The following is a 22,211-nucleotide window of genomic DNA, read 5'->3' on the forward strand; positions in this document are numbered from 1 at the left end:
CCAGTTTTATCTGAAAGTATACATGTTGCATTAGACTTACATGACTAGCAGAAACAATTTTAACATATTTAGACTAACCTTCCAAATGCATTAAATAATGATACTATTTCTTGTCTGGTTAGATGGAATTCATAACTGGGCCCACTTTCTGGCATATTCGCTATCAGTTTCTCAGAAAACAGGATCTTCAGAGCAGTACCCAAACCCTGAGTCTACAACAGAAATTTAAAAAAAGGAAAATCAGAAAATTCTTTGTGCAAAAAATAAATGAAAAATAGAATTGAGATAGATTTGCTTACCTGAAGCTTTCCCCACAGTCTACATTTAAAACAACCAACACAATCCATGATTCTTGAAATATTTCTAAAATGCAGTCGAAATTCCTCCTAAAAAGCAATTTGATAAAATTGTATTTTCTGAGTGCCTTCTATGAGGTGTTCTATTGGAAGTGATTATTAACTATTATGTCAATATTGGGAGATGGGAGACAGGGATTGGATGGCCTCATTAACCCCACCCCAGAAAAATAGAGAGGAAAAGAGAAAATAAAAACCTTTGACTACATAATAGTTAAATTAAAGCCCTCTTTCTGGTATTTATCAGGTGAAACAATCAGATATTATTATTATTATTATTATTATTCAGAAATATATAGAATATAGTGAACATCCATGTACTCTTCATCAACTTTTATAAAGAAACTATTAGAAAAAAATTGAACATTCTGAATTCTTTGCTTTCATACTCTTAATAGATACTCTTAATAGATACGTGTATATACCTTTGAACATTAGGGTATTACATTGTTTATAATAGGGCAACAGGCATCCAGTTCTAAAAGCAGTACACTACAAGCAGTATATGTCCTTAACTAATAAGGAACAAAGAAGAGAAGCCAAGCACACATCCTTCACTTACTCCAAGCACAATTATTAACTGATCCTCCAAGTGACTCCCTCTGGCTGGGATTTATACTAGAATCAGTTTGTAGTACTGTAGGCAGGAAATCTGACATACATTTCAAATGGAACATCCAGTATACCAACTGACCTGTTACTGGGGGAGCATATGGTGTTTAGTGTTTTCTACCTCTCTTTTTAAAAAGCTTTTTAAATTGATTTTATTTATTTATCTTCAGAGAGGAAGGGAAGGAGAGAGGGAGAGAAATATCAATGTATGGTTGCCTCTTGTGCATCCCCTGCCAGGAACTGGCCTGCAACCCAGGCACGTGCCCTGACTGGGAATCAAACTGTGATCCTTTGATTTGCAGGCCCATGAGCAATCCACTGAGCTACACTAGCCAGGGCCTCTCTCCCTTTTTTTTAAATGTAATAAATCACATACTGGACTCAAGCAGAAAAAAACAGGACCAAAGATCTAAAAATGGGAATCAATCAACAAAAATTGGAACCCACTATTCAAAGCAGACCTCAGTTCACTCTAATTTACTCAATTCAGTCTGTCCCCAGATGTTTCATTCAGCTTGAGACCCTGAAACAGCCGTAACATATGAAAGATCTTTAAAAGGATCCCAGATCTTCTATCATTATTAATACAAATTTTCTGTTAATATAAAGCTAAAACTGTTACTATTAGTTATTACCATATGTTATCAATATTCTGTATCTTATGGTTCTGTACCTTTTGGGTTGAGCTCAGTAAGAGGTAATCCTAATTTTAAATCTACTTTTTAAGAAATATTTACCCAGTAATATTACTCATATTACTCTTATGATTTTGGTGGTTTGATTTGAGGTCCCCTCTAAATTTATGCTTTGACTTTGAATTAAAGAAAAATCTTGCTTTAACACTTACAACAGAATAGTAAAATTACTCTAAAGTAGATGTTCCATCCTATGAGGTGTTGACCTCAAGAAGACTTAATAGTTGCTATCACAGCCTATGAAATCCATTTGTAGACAAGCATTGTATACATAAAGAATAAAAAATAGCTCACATGTATGCACTATAAATTTCCAAATGATATCAATGTTATGGTAAATAAAATGTAATTTTTACATTAAAGAATATTACTATAAGTATAGTGCCTTTTTGGCAGTTATATGATATTTAAAATAACACTGTCATGAAGAAAGGCCCTGAAAGATTTTGACTTTAAGAGACTCATACTGTGCTGTCACCTTGATTTCAGGCTTCTGGCCTCCAGAACTGAGAGAATACATTTCTGTTGTTTTAACCTCTGCACCCACGCCACTTGCCAACCAAAAAAAAGAGAGAGAGAGAGAGAGAGACTCATACTTGTAAAGGATGGAAGCCTCTGTTATAAAAGATTGTGCCTATTGTAAACAGTGTAACTTCAGTATTTGAATCTATGTTTGTTGACTCAAATACTTGCAAGAGGCAGCTCTTGAGTAAATCTTTGTATGGCATATAGAGAGAGAAAGCATGGTTTCTTACAGTAGCCAAATAGCAATGCAAAATGAAAACCAAGCACAAGTGCTCAAGTGAACTTACTGTGCTAGAACCAAATCAATAAGCTACAAATTTACTAGCTCAGAATAGGAAAATATCCTTGTGACTTCTACAAATAAAAATCAGTATCCAATACCCTGAGTATATTCCAAAGTTATATCCAGTTAGAAAATTTATGATCCTTAAAATAACCAGAATCTACCTGGCTGGTGTAGCTCAGTGGATTGAGCACGGGCCTGCGAACCACACGATTGCGGTTCGATTCCCAGTCAGGGCACATGCCTGGGTTGCAGGCCAGTTCCCAGCAGGGGACCCACGAGAAGCAACCATACATTGACATTTCTCTCTCCCTCTCTCCTTCCCTTCCCCTCTAAAAATAAATAAATAAAATCTTAAAAAAAAACACCAGAATCTAAGTCACTTACAAATTCTCCTTATGTACAGTTTAGATCAACACTTAAAATTATAGTTGGTGGGTAGAATAATAAAACATGTTGTGGTTATATACTACGATTTATAGTCAATGAAACTAATTGACCAAAAAAAATAATTCTCTTCCAATTTTCAAATGTATTATAAGCCTTTAAGTGAATCATATTCTAGTTTGAATTCAACATTCAACAATCCTCTTTCATGCAAGTCCCCTATTTCTAACCAAACACTGACAGAGTATAAAGGAGACAAGATGAGATTTTTAAATAAACTTATAAATGACTGTTCAAATCCAATGACTGTTCACCATAAACTACTTTTTCTAGGAAAAAAATTATATTAATAAGTTTTCTTGTTTTTTTACTCTTTTCTCATAAGACAATTCAGAAAAATTATCTGTTAAATGCCATGGTAGGACATCAAACCTGAGTGTTTTAGTTCTGATAAAATGAAAACATTGTGAAAAATATTTCTAATCTGCAAAATATAAAAAGAGTAAAAGCCAAAACACTCTCCAATAAAACAGCAAGTATCCTAAAAATGAGGAAGATATTGAAAATAGTAGGGGGAAAAAGTCTTATTACAGCATCTTCCCCCTCATTTCTAAGTTCCTGGAAGCTGTTTGGGAGGTTATATAAGCAATGAGTTATGTATTTCTAGCAAGAATGCTTTAAGTAGGAGGTAGGTGGGAGGTCAGAAATAACTATTATCTAACAGGAAAAAACTGAATGCAAAAAGTATTTTGCTTGCAAGCTGCATAAAATCAGGTTCTTTCCTTACAGAAAGAAACAAAGAATAAAACAGAGGAAGACTGTTGAAATCAGATGAAATATTCTGATGAAATCAGAATAAGCCCATTGTTCCTGAAGGCCACCTGCCTCTACTTACCTCTAGCTGTGTAACAGAGAACAGTAATATAATCTTACTTGAGTCCCCAGATAGGCTAGAAATCCCTTGAGGATAGAATTTGTCTCTCCCTTTAATGACAAAAATCATGCTCTCCACATTAGTAATCATTTAAAAAATCTTCCTAGTACTATTTTATATTTGTAGTAATTTAATGCAAGAGACACAAAGATGGTGTTGCCTGATGCTATACCTCTTTTAAGAGGCAAGGCAAATTATGCACCTAAACTAATGCAATACTGTATGTCATCTGCAGTTGAAAATTTTTAATGCTATATAAACAAGTCAATAAACAAAAAGAGGCGAGGCAAACCCCATTTTTGTGGGTCTTGTCCTTTCCACAACCACATGCTGGCATTCCTAAATGCTTTTAATTCCCACTGAATAAGATAAATGAAAAAAAAATAATGCACCCTGGCTGGTGTGGCTCAGTGGATTGAGCACGGCCTATGAACTGAAGGGTTCCCAGTTCAATTCCCAGTCAGGGCACATGCCTGGGTTGTGGGCCAGGTGCCCAGATGGGAGCATGCAAAAAGTAACCAACTAATGTTTCTCTTGCACATTGATGTTTCTCTACCTGTCTTTCTCCCTCCCTTCCCCTCTTTCTAAAAAATAAAAATAAATTCAATCTAAAAACAAAACAACACTGTGCCCTCTTCCCTTAAAGAGAATCCTTTAATTCAACCAAAAACGTTTTCAGAATTCTCTTCAACTAAAGATAGACTAATACTTCTACTCGTGCTCCAGACCCCTTTCCTTTAATTGATAACTTCTCATTACCTGAGACCATCAGTATGGAAGCCATCTATAACGTGTGCAGGGACACTCAGGTTTCAGCCATTGTTATTTTGAACATAACACAAACTAGATCATAAGTTGGACCTACCTTGGACTTCTGTTGTTTTAGGAAAAGAAACATTATGACTCTGATTTTTCTTACAATTTCAGGATGTATATACCAAGATTTATTGTTGAGTATAAAAACATGGGCTTATATTCATATCTACCTAGGAGTTTATATCTAAAATTAAAGTATATAATAATTACCTTTAGTTTGTTTGCTTCTTTTTTATCCCCAGCAAAAAATGAATTTTCATCGAAATGCAAAGGAAATGACCTGCATTTTAAAACAGAATATTCAATTTCATATACTATAAAATATTAAAAGTTCTGCTAATATAACATTTTTATGACCAGTGAAGAATCACATAATTGAAATAAGAGTAGAAAATACAGTAGAACTAACACTCTGAGGCCCCCAAATAAATTCTTACCCTCAAATCCAAAGGCTAACTATAAAATATAGCTGAAGTTTGGCCACAAACCCAACCTTTTCAACTAAATGTGAAAATGATACAGGTGTCTAAAAACTAAAAGAATGGCTCTTAAAATTAAAATTATATACTTTTTAGTACCTAGGTTAAAAAAAACATAAATCGATTCTAAAAACCTACAGGCAAAATTAGCTTTGAATTATTTTTAAAAGTTTTCCTTTCTCTATACTGCATATTTAAGAAACTAATTTTAGATACCACTTCTAAAATTGTCATACTTCTATTAATGTATAAGTTGTTAATACATAATTTACTTGATTTCATGAAGTATTTCCAGAAGTAACATTTTGTTTTCTTCATCCTGAACTTTATTCCCAGTGAAGAGCTGAAAATCTGGGCGCTCAAAGAATGGTACCACTTTAGATAAAGCCCTTAATTCTATTAGGTAGAGAAAATATAAGTTCTTAAGCCTTCTTGGACCTTCGCCTTCAGTCAAAATTCCATCAAACCGCTGCTGAAATTCTGTAACGTTGTGTCCCCATATCTTTTCTAACCAGGTATCTAAGAAGAAAGAAGAATTAAATATTAAAAACTGAATTTTAAAATTAAGTAAGTTTCATTTTACTTCATTAGGTTGTTTAAGCCTATAGGAGTTAACTTCCTTTTGTATATTAAAGTATATAATAATAGAACCATGAAAACTGGTTTTCATAATTTAGCCCTTAACAGTTCTATATGAATATTTTATATTCTAGAAACCAACCACAAAAGAACAATAAATTAAATGTTTTACTGAGAAACCAGTCTAATTAAAAAAGTCAAACTTCTGAATGTAAACATATTCATAAAACCAAAATACAGAATTACAAATGATTATCTGAAATTACTAATGAATTTAAAGCCTTACGGTGACTATATTTTATTTCTAAAACATAAAAAATACTTTAATTCTAGAGGAAATATGTTATTGATTAAAATCAACCACGGTCTCATTTGCAACAGTATTCTGTAAGGAACACCAGACAGTGCTTTCCCCCCATTGAACTCCAGGCCTGAAGCAGGCAAACAGATAAAGGAGTTCTGATACAGTCATACCTAAATAACGAAGTGTACTACTGGGGGCTATTTTGATTCCACTACAAAAGAACATTTCCAAAGATATGTGTAAAGTTCTGAGAAGCTTCTTAAAAGAAGGTGAAGAGCTAGGATAATGCCAAACTTCTCCTTAAGAGTATCTATAGTTCCTATATTCCTGATTACTACCATTTAAGAATAAATTTTTTCTGCCTAATATTCAGTAAGGTCAATTTTGTTCCATTCAGGTAAATACGAAGAAAATGTGAAGAATGCCTGAAAATAAGGATGGTGAAGGGAATAAAAGTGAATGTCACATACCTTGCAGAAGATACCGCGCACTCAAGTGCACATTAATGCTTGCATGTAGACCAGATATAAGTCTGTAGAATGCTCTTTTTTCTACACAAAGGCCTAAAAAAAGTAATTTGGAAACAGAAATTTCATGTTAAACTTGTAAGATTATGAAATTCATGTCTTTAAAAATGAGGAAAAAATTAGCATTTAAATTTGCTTAACAGTTTTCAATTACCTTCTAGCCAGCTGTAAAAAGTATTCTCTGAAATTAAAAGAAAAATAAATCACAAGATTATAAAAATGCCCAAAGGTAAGTTTTTCTAAAGTTTAAAACAATAGCATATTTGTGCCAAACAGTGATTTAAAGATTGTTTAACTAAAGGTCCAAATTTTATTTGCAATTTCTCCAAAAGAAAGAGAGAAGTCTTGACGCGAGCTCAGTACCAAGCTCCTGCTCAGTCTTTAAGGAACCTTTAGCATCGCCCTAGGTAGCCCATCTCGTCACTCTCTGGATAAGGTGTTTTGTAGGAGGTCAAAACAGAATTTAAATGTTGAATCAATACATGGGAAAATACTTAGCCTTTGTAACAGTTCATACTATGAAAACTAAGAACTCATTATATGCTTTTAAAATTAATTTTTATAAATTTTTAATTTATAAGAACTATAAAGTAGAACTGCAGTATATTATTTATATATAGCTCATGGTATTATACAGTATTCAATATTTCAAAAGAGCAAAGAAAAGTCAGAGAAACCAAACATCACTTATATGACCTAATAAGATCACTGTTAATATACATAGACCTGGTAATTATGCTTTTAAAATTATGCTCTAAAGAAATAACTCAAAATGGGGAAGGGTTATAATTTGTAGATGATTATGATGATTATGTTATATAAGTTCTAAAACAGGAAATAATCAAAAGGTACAATAACGCCTAAATTAACATAACAGAATGCTACATAACGAGTTAACATAGTAGACTGATATAAAACTACTAAAATGACTAAAACTACTAACATGACAATACATAAAAATGTTTATTTGAAATAATATATTAAAAGACATAGGCCCTGGCTGGTGTAGCTCAGTGGATTGAGCACGGGCCTGCGAACAAAAAAACTGCAGTTCAATTCCCAGTCAGGGCACATGCCTGGGTTGCAGGCCAGTTCCCAGCAGGGAACTCGGGAGAGGCAACCATACATTGATATTTCTCTCCTCTCCTTCCCTCCCCCTGTAAAGATAAATAAATAAAATCTTTTAAAAAAAAGATATAATTGGACTTCCGCCAAGATGGAGGCATAGGTGGAAACACTGTGCCTTCTCCCACAACCAAGTTTGAATAAAACAAAGGTTTGGAGAAACAAAGACACAACCAAAGGACAGAAAATTGAATTATACGGAAGTCCGACTACATCTAACCGTTCAACGGGGACAGTAAGAGGGGCGGAGCCAGCAGCGAGCAGGGTTGGGCAGGACAGGGCCCCCGACCCAGGCACGCAGGCAGACGAGAAGCAGTTGGGGTGCGGGGCAGACCGCGGGCGCATATTCGCGCACAGTGAGACAGACCACGCAGGCCCCAGGGGGCGAGGGCTGACGGCGGTGGCACACTCGCGAGCACTGTAACGAGGCGCGTGGGCCCGGTGACTGACAGCAGCAGCTGCGGCACCGGTGAGGGCCGTGGCGGCAGGCGGCGGACAGGACGCCATAGTCCCTCTTTGACCCCGCCCCCACATACAGCGTCACAACCCTGCGACTTAGCTGCCCTGCAATACCGGTGAGAGCCATTGTCGCTCTTTGACCCCGCCCCCACATACAACGTCACAACCCAGCGACTTAGTTGCCCTGTTCTAGTGAACATTTTAGGGCTCTGATCCTGCTATGGAACAGGCACGAACAACCCGAAAGATGGCACAAGAAGAACTCAAAGTCCAAGAGCCAATAACTCTCAGCGACCAAGAAATTGCCAGCCTCTCAGAAGCACAATTCAGGACACTATTTATCAGGATGCTCACAGAACTGGTAGATTATAGTCACAAATTAGAGGAACAAAGTCACAAATTAGNGCTCTTGGAAGTGAAAGTTTGTTTACCCCCTAAAATTTGTATGTTGAAGTTGATGGTATTTGAAGGTGGGACCTTTTGGAGGTAATTAGGTTTAGTTGAGGTCATGAGGGTGTGGTCCCCATGATGGAATTAGCATCTTTATAAGAAGAGGAAGGAGAGTGGTGGGGTGGGGAGACAACTGTACTTGAACAATAAAAAAAAAGGCAAAATAAGAGGAAGAGACCCAAGCTCTTTCTCTCTTGGCCATGTGAGAATACAGCAAGAAGGCGGGTTATCTGCAAACTAGGAAGAGGGCCCTCCCCAGAAACCAAATCTGCTGACACCTGGATCTAGGAATTCCCAGTCTCCAGAACTGTTAGGAAATACATGTCTTTTGTTTAAGCCACCCAGTCTGTGCTATTTCGTCAGAGCAGCCTGAACTGACAAAGACATAGGCTTAGGAAGCAAGTGGTCACAGTTTTTAACAACCACACCTAAAACAAAAGCAAACCAAGAGGACAGCTAGATCAGGAGTGGAACCATAGAAATGAAGAACACATGGAGGGTTAGCAACAGGGGAGTGGGAGGAGGAGAAGCAGGGAGAAGGTACAGAAAATAGCATATACAGTAGGTAGAAAATAGATAGGGGGGAGGGCAAGAATAGTAGGGGAAATATAGAATCTAAAGAACTTGAAACACATGGTCATAAACTAAGGGGGGGGATTGTGGGGAAGGGGTGTGCTGGGTGGAGGGGAATGAAGGGGGGGAAAAGAACAACTGTAATGGTATAATCAATAAAATATATATAATAAAAAAGATAAAATAATTGTAGCTATGTCAAGATTCTAAGTATACATTTGCTAGAAATGGCAAATGTACTATGTAGATTTTTTGACTAATGTTGCTTATCATAATATTAAAAATGAACCAAGCAAGCATAAAAGTAATGGAAGAAGTAACAAAGAGAATAAGCAATAAATTAGACTATTTGAAAACTTAAAACATGTAAGAAAACTCACAAATAAAAGCAATATACAAACAAGAAACTGGGTAAAAATGGATGCTGCAAATACAACAAAGGGATAATATCCTAAAAATATAAAAAGGTCATAAACTGAATAAAAATGCTAAAGTGCCCATTACAAATGGGCAAATAATATGAATAGAGAATTCACAGGGGAAAAATACAAACTGTAATAGATAAAATTGCCCTGTCTCATTAGTAATAAAAAATACAAATTAAAACTAGAGAGGTATCACTTTTAAGAGAAATATATAATATTTCATGCTAACAAGAGTTAGGTAAAACTAGCTAGTATATTGTTAGGAAGGGGTGTAAATTAGCACATGCTTTCAGTGACAGTGCAATCTGGTCATATGTTATCAAAAGCCTAAAATGTCCATATCCTTTGAAATGGACAGGCTCTTGGAAGTGAAAGTTTGTTTACCCCCTAAAATTTGTGTGTTGAAGTTGATGGTATTTGAAGGTGGGACCTTTTGGAGGTAATTAGGTTTAGTTGAGGTCATGAGGGTGTGGTCCCCATGATGGAATTAGCGTCTTTATAAGAAGAGGAAGGAGAGTGGTGGGGTGGGGAGACAACTGTACTTGAACAATAAAAAAAAGGCAGAATAAGAGGAAGAGACCCAAGCTCTTTCTCTCTTGGCCATGTGAGAATACAGCAAGAAGGCGGGTTATCTGCAAACCAGGAAGAGGGCCCTCCCCAGAAACCAAATCTGCTGACACCTGGATCTAGGAATTCCCAGCCTCCAGAACTGTTAGGAAATACATGTCTTTTGTTTAAGCCACCCAGTCTGTGCTATTTCGTCAGAGCAGCCTGAACTGACAAAGACATAGGCTTAGGAAGCAAGTGGTCATGGGAATAATAATATACAAAACTGTAGTAGTTTATCTGTTATAAAACATACATGTATTAGTAATTACCCAATGTTAACAGAGAAGCAGTATGAGATAGTAACTAAGAGCATGGCCCCCGGAGCCAAACTGCCTCATCTGAATCCAAATTCTGCTACTTAGAAGTCATATAATTTTAGCTTAGTTGCTAAACAACTCTGAAACTCATTTTCCTTGTCTATAAAATGGAAATAAAAATAATACCTTCTAGGATCGTTGGAAGGATTAAATGAAATCATATTTATAAATTTATTAGAAGAGTACTGGCATGTTGTCTTCAGCATTATCGTTATCAATTATTTTGGAGTTATGGGATTACAAGTGATGTGTTTCAGTATAAAAACCTTTAGTCTTACTTTCAAGTTTTGGACCAGGAATGGGGGCGAGAAGCAGGAGTGTAATGCTGTTTGGGACCTAGCCTTCAATAAAATTTTCGGTTTTATGATCCTGAAGTAGCTGTTCTCAGCTTGACTTGGTGGTGATCCAGTTAGATAATCACTGAATATGACAGCTGTCAGAGATAACCTTTTCATACTTGGCCCAAATGAATACTTATACACAGTCATAAATAAGACAGTTTCTCTAAGGATAGCCTCCATGGGTTAACAGTATTTTCTTTGATGAGAGAGAGGTTGAGATCTTCAAATAGTACTGAAAAAAGCAAAACAGCCTCTTCTGATGTAGCTGGAATACAGCATAGAAGTAGGGACATCCATGGTAGAAAAAGGCTACTCAAAACAGAATTATAGGATCATCACTAACGGTAATAATATATAAGGCATCTTTGGAAAAATAATGTTACTGCTAGAAAAATTTCCAAATAGTACAGTTCAGATTCAGTATTTTATTTAGCTACTACCATTACCATTAATATAAAGCATAACAATAAAATAGCAATGTTATCAGACTTCAGTATAATTTTTTAAACAATGCAAAAGCAATTCATAAAAATAATGTTCAGAAGATTGTGAGGGAGAGGAAAGTGATACTTCACATTTAGCAATTTCATCTAACTGGACTAAAGCTAAGTACAGCTTAGCCTTTTCATAGTGTTAAACACATGGCCTTAATGACCAAAACCATTTTGATCTGACTCATAAAGCAAAAGGATTCTCAAAAAGATGAAGTAAACCAGACTTCCGCCAAGATGGAGGCATAGGTGGAAACACGGTGCCTTCTCCCACAACCAAGTTTGAATACAACAAAGGTTTGGAGAACAAAGACACAGCCAGAGAACAGAAAATTGAATTATACGGAAGTCCGACAACTACAAACCGTTCAACCAGGACGGTAAGAGGGGCGGAGCCAGTAGTAGAGCTGGGTCGGGCAGGAAAGATCCCCCAACCCAGGCACGCAGGCAGCTCGGACTCAGTCGGGGTGCGGGGCAGACTGACCGCAGTCGCACATTTGCGCACAGTGAGACAGACCACGCAGGCCTCAGGGGGCAAACCCAGTGGTGGAGGGCTGATGGCGGTGGCACACTCCTGTGCAGTGGGACAAAATGCGTGGGCCCAGGTGACAGTGGCAGCTGCGGCACCTGTGACAGTGGCGGTGGGAGGCGGCAGACTCCTCTTTGGCCCCGCCCCCACATATAGCGTCACAACCTAGCAACTGAGTTGCCCTGCTCTGGTGAACACCTAGGGCTCCATCCTGCTATGGAACAGGCACGAACAGCCCAAAAGATGGCGCAAGAAGACCTCAAAGCCCCAGAGCCCATAACCCTAAGCGACCAAGAGATTGCCAGCCTCTCAGATGCACAGTTCAAAACACTGGTCATCAGGATGCTCACAGAACTGGTTGATTATAGTCACAAATTAGAGGAACATATGAAGGCTAAACTGATTGAAATGAAGGGAGATGCACAGGAAACCAATAGTGATGGAAAAGAAACTGGGACTCAAATCAATGGAATGGACCAGAAGGAAGAACAAAACATCCCACCAGAAAGGAATGAAGAAATGAGAATTCAAAAAAATGAGGAGAGGCTTAGGAACCTCCAGGACATCTTTAAACGTTCCAACATCCGGATTATAGGGGTACCAGAAGGGGGAAAGAAACAGCCACGAGTGGAAAACTTATTTGAACAAATAATAAAGGAGAACTTCCCCAGTCTGGCAAAGGAAATAGACTTCCAGGAAATCCAGGAAGCTCAGAGAGTCCCAAAGAAGTTGGACCCAAGAAGGAACACACCAAGGCACATCATAATTACATTAGCCAAGATTAAAATGAAGGAGAGAATCCTAGAAGCAGCAAGAGATAAGGGGACAGTCACCTACAAAGGAGTACCCATCAGACTGTCAGCGGATTTCTCAAAAGAGACCTTACAGGCAAGAAGGGGCTGGAAAGAAGTATTCCAAGTCATGAAATCCAAAGACCTACATCCAAGATTGCTTTATCCAGCAAAGCTTTCATTTAGAATGGAAGGACAGATAAAGTGCTTCTCAGATAAGGTCAAGTTCAAGGAGTTCATCATCACCACGCCCTTATTATATGAAATGCTACAGGAACTTATATAAGAAAAAGATGAAAAATATGAACAGTGAAAGGACAGCAAACTCACAGTTATTAACAACCACACCTAAAACAAAAGCAAACCAAGAGGATAGCTAGATCAGGAGTGGAACCATAGAAATGAAGAACACATGGAGGGTTAGCAACAGGGCAGTGGGAGGAGGAGAAGCGGGGAGAAGGCACAGAAAATAGCATAGATGGTAGGTAGAAAATAGATAGGGGGGAGGGCAAGAATAGTAGGGGAAATATAGAATCTAAAGAACTTGAGACACGTGGTTATAAACTAAGTGGGGGAGAATAGTGGGGGAGGGAATGTGCAGGTGGAGGGGAATGAGAGGGGAATAGAACAACTGTAATAGTATAATTAATAATATATATATATATATATATATATATATATATATAAAGATGAAGTAAAACTACAATGTGTTAAAAATTTAGCATTACAATTAACTGAAAGAGTTGGCAATGATGCCTGCACCCAAGAGTCAGCATAAACCTTGAAGTCAGTAAAACAACACTCTGATCATGCCTAGAACCTTTCTATTTGAGACCCAGCAGATCCTCAAGTTCAACCAATAAAAGGGTGTTTTTCCTGAGAGAGGGTGGGGGAAATGTCTGGCTTCCATGTGCAGTGGGAAATGCAGGGGTGAATTATTAGAGGCTGAGGCAGGCTGTCTCCTACTGCCTGATCCCAGGCACAAATAGTCATTTTTTTCCCTTAACCTGTGCTTTCGCCTCCCAAATTTTAGATAAGGAAATAAGAATTAACCTCTTCTGAGTCTTAGAAGTGAAAAGAAAAACACCAAATAAGTGTCAATATTTAACAAATTCATATATGTAATGTATGATAAAGAGATTCTACTTACCTTCACTTTTCCCTGAAAAACAAAAGAAAATGTTTATTATTATAATCTTCCAGATGCCCCGTTTAAAATGCTACACTTCTGTGAAAATAAGGCTCATTAAATAGTGGTTATTTTAATATAAAAATGGTTATTTTTATATTAAAAATATAAAATGGTTAATTTAAGTCCATCAGTTCATCCACATAAACAAAATTTGAAATATGCTTCAGCCTTACCAGGAATAGGACTAAATGGCATCATCTCCAAGAGCCCAAATGCAGAGTAGTTTCTTCCAGCTCATACGGACTTAATATGGGCTAACAGGAGATGAAAATCTAATCTATCACTTGAGAGTGCTCTGGATTATCGTAAGGATTTAGGGTTATTTGGCTGGCAGAGCCTTCTTCCACAGTTATTTATCCTAAAGTTACAATGTAGTTTCTGCTACAAATTTGTATTATTGCTTTGAAAGCTCCACACTGGCATTATAAAATTTTACTCTATTCAGGAATATTTTTAGAGACTATTTGTTAGATTCAAATTACACACGATTCAACAGTTTGTATGCAGCTGCTCATTTACTATTGAAAAATTATCTTCATTTGCCCACTTTCATTTAATGCCATCATTGTTGGATTACTAAAGTAACATAGGCTCGTTGCAAATACGTGTTTTTAAAAAAGAGAACACAAATGAAATACAAAAACATCATCCCTAACTCCTTCTGCCCAAAGATAAATACCATTTATATTGTGGTAAATGTTCTTTTTCTTCGTGTATAGATATTTACATATTATAACTATTTTTACAAAAATGTATTATACGTACTTCTGTAATGTTTTGATACCTGTTTTTTTCCCAATATGCTATTGATCACTATTTTTTTCATAAGAATAAAACATTTATTTTTTCCAAACAACAAATCAGACATTTAAAGGGAAGAATCTAAAATTCTACTCCAAGATCTGAACACTAAGAAGGGTTCTCTGTACAACTGTGATTCATCCTTTAGTGTCAGTTGGATCCTACTGATCACTATTGATACAAATGAATACAGATTTCCAACAACATTTATAATGGTTGTATTCTACTAAGTGAATCTACCATAAATCATTTAACCAGTTCTGTAATGACAAACATTTAAATTGTTCCCATTTATCTTTAAGGTAAGTGAGAGTGGTTAATTAATTCATCAGATCATAATGCGAGTTCATAGTGAAGATCCCCTCTCATCTGAGAATTTGCATTTTGTCTGATATTAAATCAATACCTTCCACAGAGTTACCATATGGCTGCATAAACTCAAAAGCCTTGTTTAAAAATGTTCTTTCACTTCTAATCTAAGAAAGAGTAGTCTGCCAACATTTAAGGAATGATGCAATCCATTGCTTTCCAGGAGGAAATTTATGTTTATGGACTGTATGAGTTCAGCAACTTTTCAAATAAATTTAAAAAATTACAACCTTACACAATTTTCTAAAAGCACATCAAAGATTTCATTGGTGTAAGCACATATTTGGAGAATAGGGATATATATTATAACTGCTTATTATAGATTGGATAAAGGTTTGTGATTTTCTATTTTACATACCCTCTGCACCTACATACTGCCTAGCACATAGTAAATGGTGAATAATCGTTTGTTGAAGGAACAAGTGATTTTTACTATTATAGACAAGATCATTAAATAAGGATAATTTTCATCCATCCTGTGCCAGGCTCTATATTAAAAGATTAAACCAATAAATGTTGCCCACATGTCCAAAGTACTAGGTTAGATCAATAGGTATATAAATAATAGTCAAATAATTCTAGACAGTGGAAAGGTCTATAAGGGAAATAAAACGTGGCATAAGAACACTGCACAAGGAGACTAGACTGCTTCCAGTGAGGAGGATCAGAGAAAGTTTTGTGGAAAAAGGAATAATTTGGGCCAGACCTTAAGTGTAAGAAGAAAATGAAAAATATTAATGCCACATAAAGACATGTGAGTTTGAAATCAGATTCCCACTGTATACAAGAATTTCAAGTGGTGGGAAAGATCTGAGGCAGATTTTTTTGGATATTCATTTAACTAGAAAATGAGTAAAAAGAGTAGAAAAACTAAGCATGCACTTTCTGTGAAAATGCATAGAATATATGTATTATATAACCTAATCTTCATCCTATGGTAGTCTGATACCATGAACTTCATTACAAAAAAATACTCCTTCCTGAAGTGTATCTCAAACCCCAATTTCTCTGCAAGGGTAAGGCACAACTTCTATGGCAAAAGAAATATATGACCTCACATGCTCTCCCCCTCCTTCTACTCAAAGTTCACCTGGCTGAGACATACAACAGTGCAAATAAATAACTCACCTGGACTAGAAGCCAAAGGATTTAAAGGCCTCTTAATTGTCTGTGGCCTGGAATCAAAAGAATTAAATTATAAAACATAAATGGTGCATATCATGTTATAATTATTTAAGTAAAAGTAAAATTATCTCAGAAACTTTCTTAATGACTGTATCCCAAATTAAACTGCTTTATTGAGCTTATAAAATATTTAGTTTTCTCTAACTGCTTTAAGGGAGGGTGGTGATTATTTGTTTGAATGACAATGGTTTATGATTTTTCCCATGGTCGCAGCCAGGAAGTCACTGCCTGATCACTTCTTCAAAGGGATTAGAAATACCAGTGGAGCTCTTCTCCTAGAGTCACTAATATGTCTTTAAATACATCACATACACCTATGTGTGTGCACCACAAAGTGCACTCCAGATTGGAAGAAAAACAAGCAAAACATATAAATACTCAACACAAGCATTAAAATTAAAAAGGAAAACAGGGTGGGTAGATTATTTTCTACTTAGGAAATCTTAGGTACATCAGTTTGCCCTATGGCCATCAAGTTTGGTATGCTTTCAATAAAAGATGTTTTTTTAAATAAGAAAAAAAAAGAGTTACTGTGTCACTAAAGTGCTTTTAAATCACAAAATATATGTTTGTTAGCATCATTATGTGAAATGTATAGATTTTTTAATGTCCATTATTTAAATTTTGTTTGCACAAGTCGAGACATTCGTTTTTTAAAATTTTTATTTAATTCTTGTTCACGTATAGTTTTCTGTCTTATATTCCCAGCCCTGCCCCCCCATTTTTAAAAATTTTTATTTAATTGAGACATTCTGAGAAAACTATTCTAAGTCTTTTAAAGAAGAAAGATAACAGTGTGATGATGACCACAGGGAAGGGGGAGCTGGGGCTGGGAGGAGGAGGACAAAGGTGGGGTGGAAATAGGGACATGTGCAACAGTGTCAACAATGGAAATAAAGAAAAAAAAGAAGAAGAAAGATATATTCATTGAAACGTATCTACTTGTTTCCCCAGAAGAGAACTGGATTAATGAATACATATGTTCCTATATGCCAATATAGCCCTTAACAAAGTAAATTTGATTTGTACTTTTAAGTCATTTGGTTTTTTATCAAGAGAAATCATTACATTTCTAAAAACTTCTAAATGGAAATGACACATACTTAAAACAGTTTTCTTCATAGATGACATTCCATATCTTCCAAGCATCTGGTCCCTTGTAACCCGTGTAACGCTCAGGATTAAGGAGCAAATCTACATACTCAGCATCAGGAGACTGTATATCTATAAAATAAAATGTCTTATTAAACCTTTGTTTTCTTTAGTTACCTTTAAAAACTAGTATACAAGACTGTATTCCATTGATTCTAAGGCATCATAAATGTATCAATGCCTCAGGGGTTTAAAAACAACTTTTCAGGAGAAAGATAAGAGGGAAGGAGGAAAGAACCAATAAAAACACATTAAGTGTACCCACTGGTGGCAAAGCAACCTGCTTTTAGAAATGGTACAAAATATGGCCCTGTCCAGATAGCTCACATGGTTAGAGCATCATCCCAATATGCCAAGAATGCAGACTTGATCCCTGGTCAGGGCACGTACAAAAATGCGTAAATAAGTGGAACAACAAATCAGAGTCAGTCTCTTTCTCTCTTTTTTTCTTTCTCTCTCTCTATCTCCCCCCACCCCCCAAATCAATAAATAAAAATTTAAAAAAGAAAAAATGGTATAAAATAGGAGCAGGTGAATTTTAGAACCAAAGGAATATGGTAATTCAATTCTCATAAATTGACAAAGAATATACTATATATTTTCCCTCCACATTAACCATAATAGTCCACCGGTAACTAGAGGTAAATGAGGTGTTAGTACCATACACTGTTACCAGATACTTCCTTCTTACATGAGCACCATCAGGATCCACTACAAAGCTGTCCCAAAGGTATAATCCTACATGTGCAAAAAGTTATATGCAGGATGGCATTTGTGTTAGCATTCTTTATAAAAGGGAAAATTGGAAGCAACCTAAATGCCCAAGAGAGCAGAGAATGGGTTCTGGAGCCAGAGTGCCTGGGTGGGAATCCAGGACAAATTATGTAAATACTCTATGGCTTGTGTCATCATTTCTATGAAGGGGGTACTACTCACAGTGATATTGTGAAAGTTAAGTTATTTATATATGTGTAGAATGCTTAGGACAATGATAAGAGAATAATAAATATTAGTGGTTTGCTTATTATGATATTATCTTAATAGAGTATTTTACAGTCAAAACTATTAAATACAAAGGCTAATAAAATGAAAAGAAACAGAAAAGTCAATTACAGATATATATATATATATATAAATATATATATAAAGCATACCAAAACTGGTGGAATATTGCTTTCTCATGTTTTATAAATTTGTATATATAACTTGAAAGCCAAAAAATAAAGAAGGCCCCTAGTCCTCCAGTGGCTTCGGGAAATTATTTAATAGTACAGCAATACTTTATTCATCAAGAAAGCTTAACGGCCCTGGCTGGTGTAGCTCAGTGCATTGAGCATGGGCCTGTGAGGCAAGGGGCTGCTGGTTTGATTCCCAGTCAGGGCACATGCCTGGACTGCGGGCCAGGTCCCCAGTAGGGGACACATAAGAGGCAACCACACACTGATGTTCCTCTCCCACTCTTTCTCCTTCCCTTCCCCTCTCTCTAAAAAATAAATAAATAAAATATTTTTTAAAAAGGAAGCTTAACAAAATATGGACCAGCAAAGAATGAGGAAGTGAGCAAAATGACCTCAACACAACCCAAATCAATGACAAAAATATGAGCAAAAAGATGCTATGAGAGTCCATCAAGGTTTCAATAATACTTACTACTTATCAAAAAAAAACCCAAACAAAACAAAGACATAAAACTAAAATTAAGCACGGTTATTTTTATCCCAATTCACAGTATGTTGGAGGCATAAATTATGGGGAAATTTGCTTCTAGAAGCCACACAGTGACAGCATCTAGAAATCACTGAAGTATAATGCAGAAGTAATGTACAATATAGCAAAATATAATGAATTCGTAATTGACTGTGATTCTTAAAATGCTCAGTATCTACTGAAGACAGAAAACTAACCTCCAAGAAATGATTAAATTTTTTATATTCTGTCTAGAGATAAACATTAGTCACCTCATAATTTTACTTAAGATCAATACTTCATTTCTCCCAATTCTGTTTTTTTAAATGTTACTATAACTATATTTTGCCAGATGTCAAAAGTTCAAATTCCTAATTTGGATTTATCAAATACCTTCTATAGTCTACTTACCATTTACATACATTATTTACTTGTTATAAAGCTTTCCTTTTTCATAATATTCACACTTCTTTAACAGAATATACAAATCATCAAGGGATTCACCCAAGCTAACAGAACACCAGAAATGAATTATTGATTCTTAAATTCTTGCCACACAAATGTAAGCATGTGGTCTCAAAAAGATACTTTTTAAATAGAAGTTGAGGTAGTACCATTCTTTCTAACGTTTTAGGCCTTAAAAAAAAGTGCTGCATATTGCCTTGGCTGGTGTGGCCCAGTGGAATGAGCGCTGGACTGGGAACCAAAGGGTCTTCGGTTCTATTCCCAGTCAGGGCATATGCCTGAGTTGCAGGTCAGGCCCACAGTAGGGAGTGCTCAAAAGGCAACCACACAGTGATGTGTCTCTTCCTCTCTCCCTCCATCCCCCTCTCTAAAAATAAATAAAGTCTTTTTTTCCAAAAAGTACTGCATATTATAGGTTTAATTTTATCTCTCAGCAATGTTTAAGCAAAAGAATCCTTGTGGAAAGATGGCAAAGCTAGGGGGTTGGGAGAGCTTTTTACCTCTTTTCTTTACTAGTCTGAATCATAGTATGTCCACACTCCTTTTCCAACAACACAAGCCCAATGTGTTTTGGAATTCAGAACTTTTCAGATTTTCCAAAATACAGTACATGCAGCATATATTAAATATTAGCCCAGCGGGTACTGGGGCAATGACCTTTGATCAAACACATAAATATTTCTGCAACCAAATATGAATAATTACACAATGAATTGTGCTAAACTTAGGGGGGAAATACTTTTCAAAGTTTCAGAATTTAGAAATAAGAATAAAGAATTATAGACATTAATATGCAAAAACATGGTTGTGTTTTATATTAAGGAAAGCAAATATTCTCTCTTTTTTTGCCCCTCCAAAAGGCCACAGAATTCAGAATAAGTACTTTCTATTTTTCTTTTTCTTTTTGGGGGAGTTTGGGGGAGGATTGCAGGCTTCATATTTTACATGTAATTAAAATGATCTGCTTTCTTTTTACTATTCTTTTTTACTATTCTTTTTACTATTTTTTTAAAAAGTACTTGTATTTTTTTTAATTTTTTTAAGATTTTATTTATTTATTTATCTTTAGAGGGGAAGGAGAAGGAGAGAAACACCAATGTATGGTTGCCTTTCGTGGGTCCCCTGCTGGGAGTTGGCCTGCAGAGAACTGGCCTGCAACGCAGGCATGTGCCCTGACTGGGAATCAAACCGCGATCCTCTGGTTCACAGGCCCGTGCTCAATCCACTGAGCTACACCAGCCAGGGCTTCTTTTTACTATTTTTTTAAAACATATTTTATTTATTTATTTTTAGAGAGAGGGAAAGGGAAAGAGAAAGAATGGGAGAGAAACAATCAATGGGCGGTTGCCTCTCATGTGTACCCTACTGGGGACCTGGCCCGCAACCCAGGCATGTGCCCTGACTGGGAATCGAACCAGTGACCCTTTGCTTCACAGGCCAAGGCTCAATCTACTGAGCTACACCAGCCAGGGCTTTTTACTATTTTTTTAAAAAAGATCATTAATCTGCTCTAAAAGAACCATAGAAGAATACTCAAATTCAGTTTGATTTGATGTTGTTTAGCCAATTAAAAGGCTAAACAATTCAACTTAGGAAAAGGGAGACACTAGAAAAAAAGAAGAAATAAAAGAAAAGAAGAATTTATGCATTTAAAGAATGCGTAAATTTTGATCAAAGAGTTCTAATGGTTTATATAGCTCCTGTATTTTAACAGCCCCAGCCCTCTGGCTTAACTCTAGATGTAGCAGATACAAATCAGGGATCATTATTCTCTTTTCCAAAATAACATGGATCATCATTAAGGAAAATATTTAAAAATCCAATGCCAGTAAAACAGAAGCAGCTTTTTGCAATCTCTAGCTATTTATGCAAAAATGCCTGTATATATTATATAAATTATATTAATAGAACTATAGAACTCAAGAAGTGAAAACTCAAAATATTAAGTTTCCTTTAAAAAAAAGGATTTGATTTATTTATCTTTAGATGGGAAGGGAAGGGAAGGAGAGAGGGGGAGAAATATCAATGCATGGTTGTCTCTCGTGAGTCCCCTGCTGGGAACTGGCCTGCAACCCAGGCATGTGCCCTGACTGGGAATCGAACCGCGATCCCTTGGTTCCCAGGCCTGCGCTCAATCCACTGAGCCACACCAGCCAGGGCAAAATAATGAGTTTTCTTTTTAAACATTTTTATTGTGGTAAAATACATGTAATATAAAGTTTACCATTTAAAACATATTTAAGTGTACAGCTCAGTGGCACTGCATTCACAATGTTGTGCAACCATCACTACTGTTTCCAAACTGTTCTATGACCCCAAATACAAACTCTATAACCATTAAGCAGTAATTCCCCATTCTCCCTTCCCACCAACCCTTGGTAAATTCTAATCTACTTTTGGTCTCTATCAATTTAGCTGTTCTAGATATTTCACACAAATGGAATCACATGATACTTGTGCTTTTCTGTCTAATTTATTTCACTTAGCATTATGGTTTGAAGGTTAATCCACATGGTAGTAGGTATCAGAACTTCATTTCTTTTTAGAGTTAAATAGTATTCCATTGTATGTATAAATACTATACTTTGTTTATACCTTCATCCATTCAATGGAAACTTGGGTTTTTTCACCTTTTGGCTATTGTGAATAATGCTGCTATAAAGATTGGTATAAAAATATGTTTCCCTGTATTCAGTCTTTTTATGTATTTGCTTAGGAGTTCTTTTGTTGGATCATATGCTAATTCGTGTTTTG

The 22,211-nt window shown here is 36.1% G+C and overlaps 1 protein-coding gene across 1 annotated transcript in view; it reads right to left on the reverse strand.

Moving 5' to 3' along the window:
* ERO1A (endoplasmic reticulum oxidoreductase 1 alpha) overlaps nucleotides 1–22,211 on the reverse strand; it is a 45,707-nt gene that overhangs the window by 4,053 nt on the left and 19,443 nt on the right. The window contains exons 7-15 of the mRNA XM_037054314.1: nucleotides 17,258–17,378; nucleotides 16,098–16,144; nucleotides 13,758–13,769; nucleotides 6,652–6,678; nucleotides 6,441–6,533; nucleotides 5,360–5,606; nucleotides 4,819–4,888; nucleotides 300–386; nucleotides 79–212 (exon numbers count right to left, since the gene is read on the reverse strand). Coding sequence (XP_036910209.1) covers nucleotides 79–212; nucleotides 300–386; nucleotides 4,819–4,888; nucleotides 5,360–5,606; nucleotides 6,441–6,533; nucleotides 6,652–6,678; nucleotides 13,758–13,769; nucleotides 16,098–16,144; nucleotides 17,258–17,378 — 838 coding nt within the window. The remainder of the gene's footprint in view (nucleotides 1–78; nucleotides 213–299; nucleotides 387–4,818; nucleotides 4,889–5,359; nucleotides 5,607–6,440; nucleotides 6,534–6,651; nucleotides 6,679–13,757; nucleotides 13,770–16,097; nucleotides 16,145–17,257; nucleotides 17,379–22,211) is intronic.

This window comes from Sturnira hondurensis, unplaced genomic scaffold, assembly GCF_014824575.4.
Source record: "Sturnira hondurensis isolate 20B ecotype Veracruz unplaced genomic scaffold, ASM1482457v3 Scaffold0008196, whole genome shotgun sequence".
NCBI lineage: Eukaryota > Metazoa > Chordata > Mammalia > Chiroptera > Phyllostomidae > Sturnira > Sturnira hondurensis.